The sequence below is a fragment of the Dipodomys merriami genome, unplaced genomic scaffold (genome assembly GCF_024711535.1).
Source record: "Dipodomys merriami isolate MVZ:Mamm:240054 unplaced genomic scaffold, mDipMer1.0.p SCAF_263, whole genome shotgun sequence".
In the NCBI taxonomy this organism is placed as follows: Eukaryota; Metazoa; Chordata; class Mammalia; order Rodentia; family Heteromyidae; genus Dipodomys; species Dipodomys merriami.
In genome coordinates, this window is record NW_027204082.1 from 166,955 (window position 1) to 185,723 (window position 18,769).

Sequence of the window (18,769 nt, forward strand, 5' to 3'; positions counted from 1 at the left end):
TTTCATTAATGCACAACATACCCCTTGTAAAGTTGAATATAGCATACCTGTGTATTCATTGGATCATAAAATCTCATTCTTTCAATTGAAAAAAGAAAAATGTGAAAATCAAAGAAGGAAAGATAAAAAATCTATAGCTCTTGTTTGTAGAAGATATTCATGCCTCCCCTCTCTAGAATCATAAAATTTAAATAGATGATTTTGCAGTCATATTTTGTGTGTGTACGTGCGTGCGTGCGTGTGTGTGCTTGTTTGCGCATGTGCGCTGGTTCGCACATGCGCGCTGGTTCTGGGACTTGAATTCAGTGCCAGGATGCTGTCCTTGAGTTTTTTTGTTCCAGGCTAGTATTGTACTGTTTGAGTCATGGCTCCCCTTCTGGCTTTTTTGGTGATTAATTAGAGATAAGAGTCTCCTCGACTTTTCTTCCTCTGCCTGGCTTCAAATTGTAATTCTCAGATCTCAAGCTCCTAAGTAGCTAAGATTACAGGCACAAGCCATTAGCACCTGGCTATAATCATATTTTTTTTTTTTGGGGGGTCCGGTCATGGGGCCTGAACTCTGGGCCTGGGCACTGTCCCTCAGCTCTTCAGCTCAAGGCTAGCGCTCTACCACTTGAGCCACAGCGCCACTTCCGGCTTTTTTCTTTTTGCTTATGTGGTGCTGAGGAATCAAACCCAGGGTCTCATGCATGCAAGGCAAGCGCTCTACCACTGAGCCACCTTCCCAGCCCTATAATCATAATTTTTAAATCAAGGAAAAATATATATTCAATACTTTCAGTTATCAACTTGATAACTGTTTTCTGTGCAAATTCATTTTTAGTTTTTTCAAACAAAAGAACCATTTCCAAAAAACTAGGTTATAAGATGAAATATAATATTTTGCATAGTGTTTATTAATCACCAGTTAAGATTACTATTTACCTTTTACATGTTTGTGGTATATTTATAGATATTAGGAGATTGTGATTCATTAACTTACTGTTTCAGAATACTCAGTTAAGCAAGTTCCTTCATTTTTCATAGTTTTTGAGACGTTTTGTCTAATGTACATTGTTGGGTCTTGACCACCTAACCATTATTTTTTTTGGGGGGGGGGATCCGGTCGTGGGGCCTGAACTCTGGGTCTGGGTGCTGTCCCTCAGCTCATTAGCTCAAGGTCAGCGCTCTACCACTTGAGCCACAGTGCCACTTCCGGCTTTTTTCTTTTTTTGGGGGGGGGGTCCGGTCTTGGGGCCTGAACTCTGGGTCTGGGCGCTGTCCCTCAGCTCTTCAGCTCAAGGCTAGCGCTCTACCACTTGAGCCACAGCGCCACTTCCTATCTCAAAACAAAAGCTGGGTACCCATGGCTCATGCCTGTAATCCTAGCTACTTAGGAGGCTGAGGATTGAGGTTCAAAGCCAGCCTGGGCAGGAAAGTCCATGAGACTCTTATCTTCAATGAACCACCAGAAAAATGGAAATGGCGCTGTGGCTCAAGAGGTAGAACACTAGCCTTGAGCTGAAGAGCACAGGGCCAGCACTTAGGCCCAGAGTTCAAGCCCCATATTCGACACACACACACACACACAAACCCCAAAAAGTCACAAATAAAAGAACCCTAAAACAAAGCAAATTTTTAAAAAAGAAACACTAGGAAATATTGGTAGAGATGATTGTTCTTTATAGGCAGAATTAAAATTTTGAAAATGGCCATATTGCCAAAACCAAAGTCCCAATGTCATTTTTCACAGAAATAGAAAATTCAACCCAAGAATTCATATTCATTATTCAAGTATAAAAGACCTTGAATAGCAGCAAAAATCCTGAGTAAAACACAGTACCAGACTTCAGATTATACTACACAGTCATAGTAACAGCAGCATGTTACTGGCACAAAAACAGACATGAAAGCCAATGGAACAGAATAGAAGACTCAGGAATAAGCGCACACAATTATAGCCCTCTGATCTGTGACAAATTGGAGAAAAGTCCCTTCAAGAGGTAGTGGAATGAGATGAGTAGAAAAGATCTAGGTCATGTCTTGCAGTAGGAAAAGAGAAGGAGAAATAAATATATTCACACAATGCTAAATAAAACAAACCACAAATAAATGTTTGGGTAATCTAGTTACACAGGTAAGGATGGAAGGATGAGGGGTGAGCTGCACTGGCGGCTCATTTTACACATTCCTGTGGGTTCCTGTTAGAGCATCTCCCTTTCCTGGTCTACTTCTGTGACCCATCCTCTATGGCCTGTATGCTTCAGGCTGGCAGGTTTTATGGACTTCTTTTCCCCAGCTAGGATTAGTAGACTGTCAACAGGACTGTTTATTTTACCTTGTAATAGTCTCCAGCTCCCTTCACACTACTGAGGAGCTGAGGAAGAGCTCAGATCTCCTTGATGTTTTTTTTTTTTCTTCTGGGTTTATTTCCCTGTAGTTTTCTGTCTCCAAGTCATTTCCTCGTAGTTCCCAGTTCTCTTTTTCTGTCTTCAGAATCTAGCCTTTTCTTTGTCAACAAATTCTTCCCACTGATGGCATAAAAATGGCAGATGGTTCTACTTTTTCTGTTTTTTTGTTTTTGTTTTTGTTTTGTTTTTTTTGTCAGTGGGGCTTGAACTCGGCCTGGGCACAGTCTCTCAGCTCTTCAGTTCAAGGCTAGTGCTCTACCACTTGAGCCACAGCACCACTTCCGGCTTTTTCTGTTTATGCAGTGCTGAGGAATCGAACCCAGGGCTTCATGCATGCAAGGCAAGCACTCTACCACAGAGCCACCTTCCCAGCCCACAGATGCTTCTATACTTGCTCTACCTTCTGCTTATTTGTTGAGATCTAGTCTTATTAGCTTTTGCCCAATTTCTACCTCCTGAGTAGCTGGGATTACAGACATAAGTCTCCATGCCAACTTTATTAATATTTTTAACATTCAGCCTCTATTTTCTTATTTCTGTCATGTTTTCAGTATGTTACCATAATTATACTGGTAGATAGAATTAGGAATATTTTTGTGAGACTTCTCCTTACAAATTATTTTAACCAGGTAAATATCAGAAAGATTATGGTTTGTCCATACCCCAAAAAAAAGTTAGACTTCATCTCAAAAATCAATATGGTTATTGAGGATCACACCTGTAATCTCTGTATTGTGGGAGGTGTAGGTAGGAGGATCATGGTCTGAGGCTGGCCATGGGTAAAAGTGGGATTCTTATCTGAAAAATAAACTAATACAACAGAAAGGGCTAGAGCGTATCTCAAAGTGGTAGGGTGCTTGCTAAAACACTCTGAATTCTAACCCCAGCACTGCCAGAAGAAAATAAAATGGCTTGAGTCTAGAGACTTTGGATTTTAAACCTTCTATAATTCTTGTAGCCAAAGTAAACTACTAAAAGACAGCTTTGCCTTTTGTAAGGTGAAGTCACTTGTTACATTTCCTCCCCTTTGATAGTTGAAATTAAACTGCTTTCATTTTTACATTTTACTTCTGATGTTATAAATCCCTAGACTACATTCTTAGTTACAAATGAACCTTATAGATATATTACCTGAGTTTCATTGTGCAGAAAAGAACTGAATGTAATGCTTTATGGGAGAAGTTGAATGAAAGTACTTTCTATCATCAGTGTACTTTACCAGTGTGTAATTGTGGCCTTTCATTTTTCTGATACACTCACAGGACTTTATCTGTTCTAAGGTAATCCCACTACATGAAACTGAATGGGATTGATAAAGAAGTTTGGGAGTATGTGCTTTAGAAAAATCCAAGTTTATTATGTAACAGAATTAAACATGGTATTGTCCTTTTCTCATTTAGTATTTCTGAAGGATTGTAACTTTTTTCTTAATTTGGAATTTCCACAGATCACTAAACATTATGTAGATACTGCAACACAATATGTATTTTTAATGTAGAGAGCATTGTTATGGAAAAGCAACAATAAGAAAGCTATGTGGTTCTTCTCATTGAGCAAAGTAAAAACCTCATAATCTTCATTTATTGTATAAACCAGGGCTAAGATTTACAGAATCGTAAGAGGATATTTTACTTTTTTAATCTTTAATGTAATTGCTCAAAGGGGCATCATTGTGATATTTACACATATGCATATCAATTTTATGTTGATTTGCTTGATCTTTGATAAAGCATTCTACTTCCATATATTTTATTTCTTTTTTTGCTTTTGTACAGGGATTCTGGCAATGGACTTCCTAGTTTGGCTGAAAACTTTGTCATTTCATGCTCATTTCTGACATTGCTTTTAGTGCTATAAACTATGTTGTCTATTTCTTGTAGCAAAAGATTCTTTTTTTTAAGTTTAAATTTTTTTATTAGGTTACAGTTATATAAGTAAGGTTGTGAGTACATTTCTTGTCAAACTTATTTACACCCCCCCCCCAAGATTATTGAAGATGCTATTCCATTCCATTCCATTATTTATCAGCTTTCAACATTTTAATTGAGAGCTGGGAAGGTGGCTCAGTGGTACAGCACTTGCCTTGCATGCATGAGGCCCTGGGTTCAATTCCTCAGCACCGCATAAGCAAAAAGAAAAAAGCCGGAAGTGGCACTGTGGCTCAAGTGGTAGAGCGGCTATCCTTGAGCTGAAGAGCTGAGGGACAGCACCCAGGCCCAGAGTTCAAGCCCCACGACCGGACCAAAAAACAAAAAAAAAACCCAAAACATTTTAATTGAGAAATGAGCTATAAACCTTAATGGAGGCTGAGATCTGAGGATGTGATGATTATGTTTTGAAATTAGCTGAGAAAACTATGAGAGTCTTATCTCCAGTTAACCACTAGAAAGCTAGAACCGGAAGCATGTCTAGAATGGTAGAACACCACTTGAGCAAAAAAACATAACAAAAGAAGTGAGAGCTTGAGGCCTGAATTCAAGCCCTAGGATTGGAATGTGCACATGTGTGCACCCCTTCCTCACCACCCCCCCCAGCCCCACCTGTTTTTGTTTGGTGTTGGTTTTGGAGCTTGAACTCAGGCCTGGATGCTGTTTTTGAGCTTCTTTTATCCAAGCTAGCACTTGAGCTACAGCTCTGCTTCCAGCTTTTTTTTTGGTAATTTAGTGGAAATAAGAGTCTCACGGGCTTTTCTGTCCCAGCTGGCTTTGAACTGTGATCCTCAGATCTCAGGCTCCCCAGTAACTAGGGTTACAGGTGTGAGCCTGGTGCCCTGCTTGCCTATCCCCACTCCTCCCACAGTGGGTTTTCCTAGTCTGTTCCCTTGGTCTTCAGGTTTATTTTTGTGCCAGTATCATCCTGGTTTTGTTACTGAGAATCTATAGTATATTTTAAGGTCTGTAAATAGTTTAGATACTGCCAGCATGACTTTTTTTTTTTTTTTTTGGCTTTTGGGACCTTTTGTGCTTTCATATGAATTTTTGGATTGATTTCTTTATCTCTGTGAGGAGTGACATGGGGATTTTGATGAGTATTGCATTGAATTTGAAGATTGCCTTTGGTAGTATAACCACTGTTCACAGCATTTTGCCAGCCTATGAACATGGGAGGCCTTTCTACCTTCTGTTGTTCTCTTCATGGTTTTATAGTTTTAAATGGAGAAGTCCTTCACTTCGTGATTAGGTTTATTTCTAATTATTTTATTGTTTTAAGGCTAATATGAACAGAATTTTTCTCTTAATTTCTCTCTCATCTAGTTCATTGTATATATACAGGAAAGCTACTGATTTTGGCATTACTTCATATCCTGCTACATTGGCAGAGACGTTTATAAGCTCTGGACGCTTGAGGGTGGTCTGTAGAGTCCTGTAGATTATAGGATCATGCCATCTGAAGACAGTAGTCTTTTGTCTGTAAAGTGTTGCAAGCTAGGGACACAATGAGGGTTTGAAAAGGATCTCCTTCATTGTCAAAAGCCATAAAAAAATAGAGACAGAGATTTTTTTCCACGACTTTGAAACACACCTGAAGTAGGTATGGAGAAGCGAGGTTACAGTAGGGTTGAGAAGCCCATGAGAAGAGAAATCAATGGTACACCACTCTTTCAAGGTTTTTGTTACTGATGGAACAAAGGGAGATAGAGTCTTAGGGGGAGCAAGCCAGTGGCAGTGATGAAGACTCTTCAGAGCAGAGAATAGTAGAAGTTAAAGTGGCTACTCCATGAGAAACATAGGAAATAAGTTAAAGGTTTCTATGCAAGTATTAGCTTTGAAAAGACAGACACTAACTCTACACAGAGTAGTAGGAGCAGGGTTTCTAGACATATCTGTGAGCTAGAAACTGCATCTGAATGGGTAGTTAGGGAATGTATTACTCTGGCTGGTGTTTTCCTCTTGATAAACAGAGTTTTATGCTGATGTTGAATAACCAAAATGTTAAAAGCCTTGAAATAATCACTGTATTGAACTGAATTGGGCTGATTTCAGAAAGTTGAAAATTTAGTCAGTCTTAACAAGTGAGGGGAACTTTTAGAAATTTAAGTGGGTTTTTTTGTTTGTTTGTTTTTTGGTGTTTGGTTTTTTGAGACAGGCTGGGCTTGAACTTGCTATCTTCCTGCCTCAGGCTCTTGAGTTTTGAAATTACAGGTGTGGACAGCACACCTACATACAAAAATTGGTTTTAATAATAATTCACCATATTATAAAGAGTTAAAAAAACTCAAACTATAAAATCTTCTTAATAGATGAAGCTAAAACATTGACAGAATCTAATGTAGTAAGTTTATATTAAAAACACTGAATAGTGGGATGCCCGTGGCTCACACCTATAATCCTAGATACCAAGGAGGCTATGAGCTGAGGATCATGTTTTGAAGCTAGCTGGGGCTAGCCTGTGAGATTTTTATCTCCAATTAAGTACCAAAAAAGCTGGAAGCAGAGCTATGATTCAAGTGGTACAGCACTAGCCTTGTGCAAAAAACCTAAGGGACAGTGCCCAGCCCCAGGACCAGCACACATACATGGGAAAAAAACAAACTATGGAATAAATATTTGGAATAGAAGTCACCTACTATTTTAAATAAAAGGCATCTGATAAAGAGCATCTAAAACATGGTGTAACTTTTCAGAACAACTAATAAACCATTTAACAAAATGGATACCAGGAAGTAGAAACATGTTCTGGGGGGGGGGGTGCGGGGAGGGCACACAGGTAGAGGGCAGATGGGTGAGCAAATGCAATTATCTAAAAATACAGTCAATTATAGACATATATTCAATGTACATTATATAAAAATTGAATTATATAACTTGAGGGTAGGGATGGTAAGGGAAAAATATGGGAGAATGATGGAGCAACATTGATCAGGATGCATTGTACTCATAATCTACTTAATTGAAGCTCCTTTGTACAACTACTTAATAAAAAATTAAAATAAAAAAGACTGGAATCCCTAGATAAATCATATACTGTGGTTAAAGATGGAGAACACATTCTTTCCATTTGTGTTCAAGGATTTTTTGGATGTTCTGGTCAGTAAAATCAAACAAGAAAAAGAAATAAAAGGCATCCAGGTTAAAAGGAAGAAATAAAACTGTCCTCATTCAAAGATCCATGATCATTTATGCAGAAAATATAAATGGAAAGTTAACACTTTTTTCATATATTAGAAGAGGCATTGTTATGACATGTATTCTCTTTAAAAGACTTAGTAGATTTGTAGTGTAATCTCAAAATCCCAGCAAGTTGTTTTGTAGAAGTATGAACAGGTGATTCTAAGGGCATATGGAAATATACTAGGTTTAGAATGTAAATGTAGACAAAATGAACAGCAGGACAAAATAGTTAGAAATAAAAATAAAGCTGCTTATATATGGAGTGCTGGTTGTTGAGGTTATAAAAGCAACTAAATGCAGGTAACTATTTTTTAAGAAAAGATGCTGGAACAATTAGATATCCATATTTCAAAAAGAATCTGTCTTTTTTAAACCAGCTTAAAAGGCATAGGTAATTATAAAATTCAAAAATAGAAAACTTCTAGAAGGAAACAGAAAAATCTGTTTCCTTTGTTTTAGCAAATACTTTTTATGGAAAACAATAAAATTAAGATTTGTAAGAGACCAAACTAGAATTCATAAAATGAAAGCTTAAAATCACTCCTAATGTACTCTAAAATTATATTTTCATACATATGCACATATTGCAAAAATAAGCCACAAACTGGGGTAAAATCTTTGGCATGCATATATCTCATAAAGGTGTGTGTGTACATATATACTTAAACCTTAAAACTCAAAAATAAGGGAAACTTTTCAGAAATTGATTTTAATAAACAGTTCACCAATAAGATCTGTAGATCACATGAAAAGATGCTTACAGTGTTACTAAACAGGAAAATGCAAGTTAAAATTAAAAAAAAGGATACTACTATACAGTTAGCTTTCACATTGCTATGGCAAAAATACTTGACAGAACAATTAAATTAGAGGAGGAAAGACTTATTTTGATCGCAGTTTCTGAGGTTTCAGTCCATCATCATAGGAAGGAGTTTACAGCAGGTCGAGTCATGTTGAACAGGGAGCAGGGAGGAGTCTGGGTATGATAAAGACCGCTTCCCTTCACAGTTCCACTATCTTGACATAGTCTATTTGAAATTTTTATCTATCAGATCTAAGGATCACAGTTGGAAGCTAGCTGGGGCAGGAATGCCTGTGAGATTTTTTTTTTTCCATTTCAAAGTATAATTTTTAATGGGAACTTCTTTTTTTATTTTTATTTTTTATTGTGAACATACTGTACAGAGGGGTTACAATTACATGGGCAAGATAATGAGTACATTTCTTTTTTTTTTTATTTGTGAACATACTGTACAGAGGGGTTACAATTACATGGGCAGGATAATGCGTACATTTCTTACCAAGCATTGCAGCCTCCTCCTTTTGTTTACCCTTCACATCCCTTCCCAGCCTTCCCCCTCCCCCCCATGCCTGTGAGATTTTTATCTCCAATTAACTAACAGAAAAGCTGGAAGTGGAGCTTCAAAGGGGTTCACAAAGTTTAAGCACTCATGATCCATTCCTCTCTGGAAATGCTCTCACAGGTAGAGGTTTGCCTTGTGAATCTCCTACCTGTTCCTCAGGCTAGTCCACAGACAAGATTGACAATCCTTAGCTGACAAGATTTACCATCACAATTATTCAGCTATTCTAATATTTAAACAGTTGTTTGTTAGAAATGGATTCTAATAGTAGGCTAGAATTAAAAAGAGTGACCATACCAAGATTCACTAAAATACCAAGTATTAATATAAAATGGAGGCACTGAAATACTCACACTGCCAGTGGGAATATAAAATGAAGCAACTTAATAAAATAGTTTGTCAGTTTCTTAAAATGATTAAGATCTGTCATGTGTTCTAGTCATCCCCCTTGGAGATATTAAGAGAGAAGGAAATAAATGTTCGTATGAAATATATATAAAAACTCATGTGTACAAGCTCATAGCATCTTTATAGTGCTAAAAATTGGGAAACAATCATTAAAAAGTGAATGAATATGCCCATGTAATTGTAACCCCTCTGTACAGTATTTTCACAATAAAAAAATAAAATAATAAATATTTTAAATTCTGGGGGAAAAAGTGAATGAATAGCTACTCAGGAGGCTGAGGTATGACGATCATGGTTTGAAGCCAGCCTGAGAAGGAAGTCTGTGAGACTCTCCAGTTTTCCAATTAATAGAATAACACACTATAATGAGAAGGAATGATTTTTTTTTGTAAATGCCACTATATGGTTGACTCTTAGAATAAATGTATTGAGTGGAGGAAGTCAGACCTTCCTTCCTCATCAGAAAATATTCCATTAGTATAAACTATTAAGAGGCCAACCTTAATGACAGAAAGCTGTGAGTGGAGTAGGGAAGAGAAGAAGTAAGAGTCTGAAGGAAATGTTTGAAGTTATTCATAGTATTCCTTGGGTAAAGATCCAGGTTTGTACTTAACTAGTTGTAGTTTTTTGTCAATACTGTGTTTGGCAATGTTTATGGTTTATTGTATGACAATTATAATTATAGAATATTATTTATACAAAGACAAGCTCTTTTGTCAAGGTGGATTATGATGTATTTGGAAATTGAAAGGACAATGTACAATTGAAGAATATTGAGTATTTACATTAGAGGTCACAAATACTTCTGTTTTAATTTTCAGCCTCAGATAGTTGCAATTTTTTTAAGGTTTAAATGTTAGTCTACATGTGAATGTAAAAGAATGAGAAAATTGACCTTTTCCTTTTTTTCTTTGGTCCTGTTTTTTTTTCTCTCCCTCTCCTTCTCCCTTTCCCTCTTCCCCTTGCCCTCCCTTCTTTCCTCCTCCCCCCCCTTCCCAAAGGAGTGACAGTTCATTCAGATTCTTTGTATTCTTCTTCGTCTATATCTGTCAGTTTGCTGTACATGTGCTTCAGGCTGCAGGATTTCATAATTGGGGCAATTGGTAAGTTAACACTATTAACTTAATATTTGTATAAATTGTTGTCTTAATGTAGTCAACTCATATTTTTAAAACACAGTATTAGCTGGGTGCCATTGGCTTATTCTATTATCCTAGCTATTTAGTAGACTGAGATCTGATGACTGTAGTTCAAAGCCAGTCTGGGAAACTACAGATCCAGTTAACAAACCAAATGTTGGACTGGAGATATGGCTCAAGTGGCAGAGTGCAAGCTATACACAGAAAGTCGAGCTGATAGTACAAGACCCCTACATACACACACCAGCCAAAGCAAAAAATGATTAAAAATACAATTTTCAAATGTCCTAAGATTTATATGTGTGTGTGTGTATGTGTGTATGTGTGTGTATATGTCTACATATAAATGTGTATGCATACATATGTATATGTATTCTTTTTAAAGATTACATTCTCATTTTTTTTTGTTGTTGTTGGTTGTGAGCCTGAACTCTGGGCCTGGGCACTGTCCCTCAGCAATTCAGCTCAAGGCTAGTGCTTACCACTTGAGCCACAGCACCACTTCCAGCCTTTTCTGCTGATATGGTGCTGAGGAATTGAACCCAGGGCCTCATGCGTGCAAGGCAAGTGCTCTACCACTGAGCCATCTTCCCAGCCCCTACATTCTCATTTTTAAAGAAGTACATTATACCTAGTTTAAATAATACACATTTTTATTAAAATACACTTTAAAAGAAGATGCATAGGAGGCTACAGAGTAATTGGAGAGATGGGAGTCCCAGTGATTGTGGGAGAGAAAACACTGGAGGATCTGAAGGGAATGGTATATACTATATGTTAAATACTATTTTAGTATACACACATTTTCATACACACAACATACTTGTCTTTGAGAAGTGGAATGACTACACACACATCTATACATCTTTAAATAAAGGGAATTACTCTCACCACATGGGACACTAACACACTGGGGTCCTTCAGAAACACCATGGCTGATTTACGATTCTTGTTGTATAATGGAGCAAACACTCCTATAGAGAAATGGGGAGTGGCGTTGTACACATCTCTACAACTGTCTGGTCCAGTCCATCCATTCTTTTTTTAAATGAGCTACAGACCAGTCTTTGTATGCTACAACTTTTTGCAATGTGTCCGTGTACTGAAGTTGAATGAGCATGTAACTAGAGAATCTGAGGACTTTCAATTTCATGTGCTGTCTCCAAATTGTAGTAGTGATTGGCTATCTGGCAGCTCTTAGTAGTTTTATATAATGAGCATATATATTCACAGAGAATTTATATAGGTAATTAAAACTATTTCTTGGAAAAAGTAGTTTTTATTATTTAAGTCATTTTTGGTATTTGATGGCAAGTATTGCTTTAAATATTCAAAACATAAACTGCTTTAATAGCACACTTTTTTAAATCCTTGAGAAAATCATTTCTGTCTTTTTAAAATATATATTTTTATTGTAAAGATACTGTACTGAGGGGTTACAGTTACATGAGCAAGGTAATAAGCCCATTTCCTATCGACCATTGTTGATTTCTGTTTTTTAAAACAGATGAGGAAAATGTCAAAATTGAACTTAAGAGCATGGAAGCTAAATCACATACAGCTATTAGAGGGAATATAAAACATTATGGCATTCTAGAAAACAATCTGTCAGTTCCTTAAAAAAAGCAAAACACTAACCAGGAGTGCTAAACTACTCAGGAGGCTGAGGTGTGATGATCATGGTTTGAAGCCAGCCTGAGCAGGAAAGTCTGTGAGACTCTCCAGTTTCCAATTAATAGAATAGAATAACACACTGTAATGAGAAGGAATGAATTTTCTAGCTCAGAAGAGTCTTAGCGAGGGCACATATAGGATGATCTCTTTTGAAATAGACATTGTATAATTAAGATATTTTAATTGATTGAAGTTTATCTTGAGGTAATTATAGATTTACATATAGTTGTAAGAATTACAGGCATTGAGATCCCAGCTTCCTTCAGTGCTATAAAATAGGAAAACTAGGACTTTGATAGTAGTCATGATAAGGGAACATTTCCATTACCAGAAGATTCCTCATGTTGCAGCCACACTCACAGGATAGTGGGAATTCTCCTGTCCCACTCCTTCCTTAGCCTGTTTGTCGTTTTCGTTATTGTGTCTTTATAAGAAAATAATATAAATCATATAACATGCACTGCTAACTTTTGTACCCAGCAAATTCTCCAGTTTGATCCAGGTTGTAACATGTACTTGTAGTTTATTTCTACTCTTGAGTACAGTTCCATGATAATGCTGTCCCACCTTTTCACTAGTTGAAGAACATCTGGATTCCTGTTTGGAGCTGTTATGAATAAAGCTGTTAGGAGTGTTCTTGGGAATGTTTTCATGTGAACCTAAGTTTCATTTCTATGGGATAAAAATAATTGGTTGTTTTGTGTTTCCTTTTCTTAAGGAAACACAAAACAGTATGGCCTACTGTTTTGTATTCCCTCTAATAGTTGTATGTGATTTAGCCTCCACCTTTTTGCATACTATTGTCACTATTTTTTATTTTAGCCATTTGGCTAGGTGTGTGCATTGATATCACACTGAGATTTGAATTTGCATTTTCCTAATGACTGATGCTATTGCCCATCTTTTTCTGTCATGTTTGTGTCTTACTGAAATATCTCATGTCTCTATGCCCATTTTCTACGTGTATTTTTTGTATTGTTGGGCTTTAAAGTATCTTTGTATTCTAAAAACAAACATGTTATTGAACATGGGAGTTTTGCAAGTCCTTTCTTCTATAATTCAGAAAATGCTGTAATTCTAATTCAATCTGATCCATTTATTAGCTGTGTTACTTGGGGAACAAATCCCTGTCTTTATAGCGTGGTTGTAAGAATTAAGTTTAATGCATATATAGGACTTGCCCCATAAGTGCTGGTATGAGTTAGGCATTTTTGTAAAGTGTGCTTAACTTACTTGCCTAAAATTACACTTTCCCTTTATCATTTTGTAGTGGTTGGATTTCATCCCTTACTGGTCTCAACAAAAATATTCCTGTTGGAATCATGATGATAATCATAGCTGCACTTTTCACAGCATCAGCAGTCATCTCACTAGTTATGTTTAAAAAAGTAAGTAAAATTTTATCTACATAAATTTTCATAGTGAACCTGATGTAAAGTTCTCATTTTCCTGTCTTCTTGTTCATTCAGTAACCTCAATCCATTCTGTCATTCTTGGACATGTTTGCTGTCTGAGGAATACTTTTTAAGATTAAGTTATACATAGGTATGTTTTAAAAATACATCACATTTTCAGCTTTCCCTAAAATTGAAAGATAGGTTGAATCTCAAATCTGAAAATCTAGGGCTGGGAAGGTGGCTCAGTGGTAGAGTGCTTGCCTTGCATGCCTGAGGCGCTGGGTTCGATTCCTCAGCACCACATAAGAAAAAAGCCGGAAGTGGCGTTGTGACTCAAGTGGTAGAGCACTAACCTTGAGCTGAAGAGCTGAGCTGAGGGACAGCGCCCAAGCCCAGAGTTCATGCCCCACGAACGGACCCCCCCCCCAAAAAAAATCTGAAAATCTAGACATGAATTTAACTTGACATGATATCAATAGAGGAAAATTTCACCTTTCACATGACGGGCTATAGTTAGATGAAGATTCATTAGAATATTGTATAAAATTCCCCTTAGGCTATGTGGAAAGAGCATGTATTAAAAAATGAATTTCATGTTTATACTTTGTTTCCATGCTCAAGTGTTCAGAACTCTGTAGCATTTTTAGTTCCAAGAATTTTGGATAAGGGTACTCAACATACAATTTAAGTCCTGTTAACTGAAAACTTGCTTTTTTTTTTTTTTTAAGGTAAGTGTAATTTGATTTCAATGCATGCAATATACATACATGAGTCAAAATTCCAAGGATACAAAAAAGATAACAGTAGCCGGGCGCTGGTGGCTCACGCCTGTAATCCTAGCTACTCAGGAGGCTGAGATCTGAGGATCGCGGTTCAAAGCCAGCCCGGGCAGGAGGAGAGACCGTGAGACTCCTATCTCCAATAAACCACCAGAAAACCGGAAGTGGCACTGTAGCTCAAGTGGTAGAGCTCTCGCCTTGAGCTGAAGAGCTGAGGGACAGCGCCCAGGCCCAGAGTTCAAGTCCCACGACCGACCAAAAAAAAAAAAAAGAGATAACAGTGTAAAATATCTCCCCCCTGCATTCTTCATGTAGCCTGCATATGTTTTTACTTACGGTTATAATTTAGTTCTAACTTCCACATATGAGAGGGAAAAATGTACCCTTTACGTCTCTGAGCTTGACTTATTTAATACAGTTTTTTTTTAAGTCTATGCATTTTTCCCTGTAAATAACAAATTCTTCCTGTGGATAAGTAAAAAATATATTTACTTAATATATATTTAGGTAATATATTATATATAGTTATATTTATCTATATCTATATAGTTATATATATCTATATTTTTATATAATATATAATATCCATAATTTTTTATATCTGGCACATTTTCTTGATCTGTTTGTTTATTGTAGGGCTTCTGGGCTGTTTCCCTAACCATTTCTTGACTTGGAATCTTTTGGATAAATGCCCAAAAATTGTGTTCCTGGCTCATAGAGTAGTTCTGTGTTTTAGTAGTTCCAAAGTAGTTGCATTAGTTTATATTTCCACTAACAGTGTAATAGGGTTCCTCTTTCTCCACATCCCTGCCAACATCTATTGTTTGTATCCTTGTTGATGGCCAGTCCTACTTGGATAAGATGGAATCTCGGTGTAATTTTGATTTGCATTTCCTTGATGGCCAGAGATGTTGAACATTTCCTCATCAGTTTTTTGGTCATGTTTACATCTCTGAGAAGTCTCTATTTAGTTTCTTTGCCCATTTATTAATTGTATTATTGATTATTTGAAGGTTTATTTTCTTGAACTCTGTATATTTTGGATATTAGGGCTTTGTCAGATGTAGAGCTGGCAGAGATCTTCTATTCTGCAGGCTGTCTTTTTAGCTTAGGAACTATGTCTTTCACTGTGCAGAAATTTTAGTTTGATGCGATCCCATTTGTCAATTATTTCTATTTGCTGAGTTCTTGGAATTCTACTCAGGAAGTTTCTGCCTATTCCAATAAGTTATGTTTCTCTTTTTCCTGTAGTAGTTTTAAGGTTTCAAGTCTTCATTGAGGTCTTTGAACTATTTTGAATTTATTGAAGTACAGGGTAACAGGGATAACACTTAAGAGTTTTGATGATGGGTTATTCAGGAAGAGGGCAAAAAGAGCGGGTTTGGATATCAAGGTGGTTTCAAACTTTTATGTGAGAATTTAAAATACTAGTGAGACATTAATCTATTAATGCTTGGTAGGCTTTTGGATATACAAGATAGGAGTAAGGAAAGATTTTTCAGGCTGAATTTCCAGACTGGGAAATATCAGCTTCCTGAGGTGAATGGAGCCTAGCCAGGTTGCATGGCATCATGACATGAGAAGATGACCAAGGGCAGTCTGCTGCTGGGAGAGGGTAGAGGGAATTTTCATGACAGTGGTTATAGGGACGTCAGTGAGACACCAATGAGAGTCAGAGTCAGGTAACGGAGGCATTAATTCTGCAGCTATTTGCAATGGACAATTATGTGTAATATGCCAAACTCTGAAATTCTTTCCCCCCTTCCATCTTCCAAGTATGTAATTCTTTTGTTGTAGTTGTTGTTGTTGTTGGCTGTCGGGCTTGAATTCTGGGCCTGGGCATTGTTCCTGAGCTCTTCAGCTCAAGGCAAGCTCTCTACCACTTGAGCCACAGTGCCACTTCCAGTTTTCTGATGGTTAATTGGAGATAAGAGTCACAGACATTCCTGTCCCGGCTGGCTTTGAATTATGAACCTCAGATCTCAGCCTCCTGAGTAGCTAGGATCACAGGTGTGAGCCACCGGCGCCTAGCCCAAGTATACAATTCTTTAAGATACACTCGAAGAATGGAAAAGTTGTAGAGCCATGATTGTGTTTATATTCTAGGCATTCAAAAGAATAGTGTTTCTCAAAGAAGATGAAAGTAGTAAAGGGGAATTATGCAGTATACTTTGGTATTTGGTTAGATTTTTTAAATCCATAGCTAAAGAAGTTTACCAGTTACTCTTTTTTTATACTAAGTTTTTTATTGTGCAAATACTGTACAGAGGGGTTACAGTTACATGAGCAAGGTAATGAGTACATTTCTTATCAAGCATTGTTGCCTCCTCCTTTGTTTTTCCTCTACCATCCCTTCCCTCCCACTTCCACAACTATACTCCCCCCCCACACCCCTGGCCTAAATTGTAAAGTTCGTTGTTCAACAGTGTCTTGCATCTCATTGTTACAATGGGTCAACCTGTATCCCTATTTAAACATTTTGTTTTTTCCCTTCCCCTCCCCAAATTATCATCAAATATAGTGAACATGGGTTATACCGTGGGGGAGGGACATACAAAGCAACAAAAAGTCACATGGTACCTTATAAATACATTAGAAACAATAGCAAGAAAGAAAAAAACCACTTGTGTCCCTATCGTGGGGTTCATTTTGATTAACATCATCTTATCTGGTCATATGTACATAGCTTTTGATCTTTTCTGCTTGTCCCAGACATATACTAGTTATTACAAATCAGGGAAACCATAAAACCTGTGTTTCTTTGGGCCTGGCTTACTTAATATAATTTTTTTTCAAGTCTTTCCATTTCCTAAGAAATGGGGCAATGTCATTCTTTCTGATGGAGGCATAGAATTCCATTGTATATCTATATACCACATTTTCTTGATCCATTCATCTACTGAGGGGCATCTGGGTTGGTTCCATATCTTAGCTATGGTAAATAATACTGCAATAAACATAGTTGTGCTGGTAGCTTTAGTATGGTCTTATTTGTGATCATTGGGTAAATGCCCAAAAGTAGGATTGCTGGGTCATAGGGGAGCTCTATGTGTGGTCTTTTGAGGTACCTCCATACTGCTTTCCAAAGTGGTTGAACAAGTTTACACTCCCACTAACAATGTAGTAAGGTTCCCTTCTGTCCACATCCCCTCCAGCATCTGTTGTTATTAAATTTCTTGATTATAGCCATTCTAACTGGGGTGAGGTGGAATCTCAATGTTGTTTTGATTTGCATTTCTTTTATGGCTAGAGAGGTTGAGCATTTATTCATGTGTCTATTGGCCATTCTTATTTCCTCTTGAGAGAAGTTTCCTTTAAGTCTTTAGCCTACTTATTTATCGGGCAGTTGTTTCTTTGAGGATTTGTTGTTGGGGGTTTTAATTTTTTGAGTTCCAAGTATATTTTAGATATGACACCTGATCCATTGTATGGCTAGTGAAGATCTTCTCCCAATCTGTGGGCTTTCTATTGATCTTGCTAGCTATGTCCTTTGCCATGCAGAAGCTCTGCAGCTTCATGCAATCCCATTTGTCCAACTTTTCTTTGATTTGTTGTTTCTGGGTCTCTATTAAGAAAATTTTGGCCTGTGCCAAGGAGAACTAGGGTTTCTCCTATACCTTTCTGTAATGTTTTCAGGGTGTCTGCTTTGACTCCGAGGTCTTTGATCCATTTGGTGTTGATTCTGGTGCAGGGTGATATATAAGGATCTAGCTTTAGTTTTCAACAGGTGATTAACTAATTTTGCTAGCACCATTTACTGAAGAGGCTGTCTTTCTTCCATTCTATTTTTTTTAGCTCCCTTATCGAAGATTAGGTAGCTATAGGTCTGTGGGTTCATTTCTGGGTTTTCAATTCTATTCCATTGGTCCTAAGGTCTGTTCTTGTGCCAGTACCAAGCTGTTTTGATTACTATGGCTTTGTTGTAGAGTTTGAAATTTGGTATTGATATTCCTCCAGCACTGTTCTTTCTGTTAAGGATTGTTTTTGCTATTTGGGGTCTTTTATTGTTTCATATGAATTTCTGGATTGCTTCTTCTATTTCCTTGAAGAATGAGATTGGAATATTGATTAGGTATCACATCGAATTTGTAGATAGCCTTGGGAAGTATTGCCATTTTCATGATGTTGACCCTTCCAATCCAGGAGCGTGGGAGGTTTTTCCACTTTCTAAGTTCTCAAACTTATTATCATAAAGGTTTGAGAAATATTCCCTTATAATGTTCTGAATCTTGGTTGTTTTTGTGGTGATGTTTCCTTTCTCATCTCTGAGTTTGTTTATTTGGGTATGTTCTCTTCTTTTTCTGAGAAGATTTGCTAAGGGTCTGTCAATTTTGATAATTTTTTTTAAGAACCAAGTCTTTGTTTTGTTGATTCTTTTGTGTTTTTTTTTGGACTCTAATTCATTTAATTCTGATTTAATTTTAATTATTTCTTTCCGTCTATTGGGTTAGGTTTAGCTTGTTGCTCTTTTTCAAGGAGCATAAGGTGCTTCATTAAATTGTTGGTT

The 18,769-nt window shown here is 37.1% G+C and overlaps 1 protein-coding gene across 1 annotated transcript in view; it reads left to right on the plus strand.

Annotated features, from left to right (window-relative positions):
- The window catches only part of LOC138837131 (secretory carrier-associated membrane protein 1), an 86,154-nt gene that overhangs the window by 55,982 nt on the left and 11,403 nt on the right, over positions 1–18,769 (plus strand). Inside the window, exons 7-8 of the mRNA XM_070035916.1 lie at positions 10,275–10,376; positions 13,357–13,474. Of these exons, the coding sequence (XP_069892017.1) occupies positions 10,275–10,376; positions 13,357–13,474 (220 nt within the window). The remainder of the gene's footprint in view (positions 1–10,274; positions 10,377–13,356; positions 13,475–18,769) is intronic.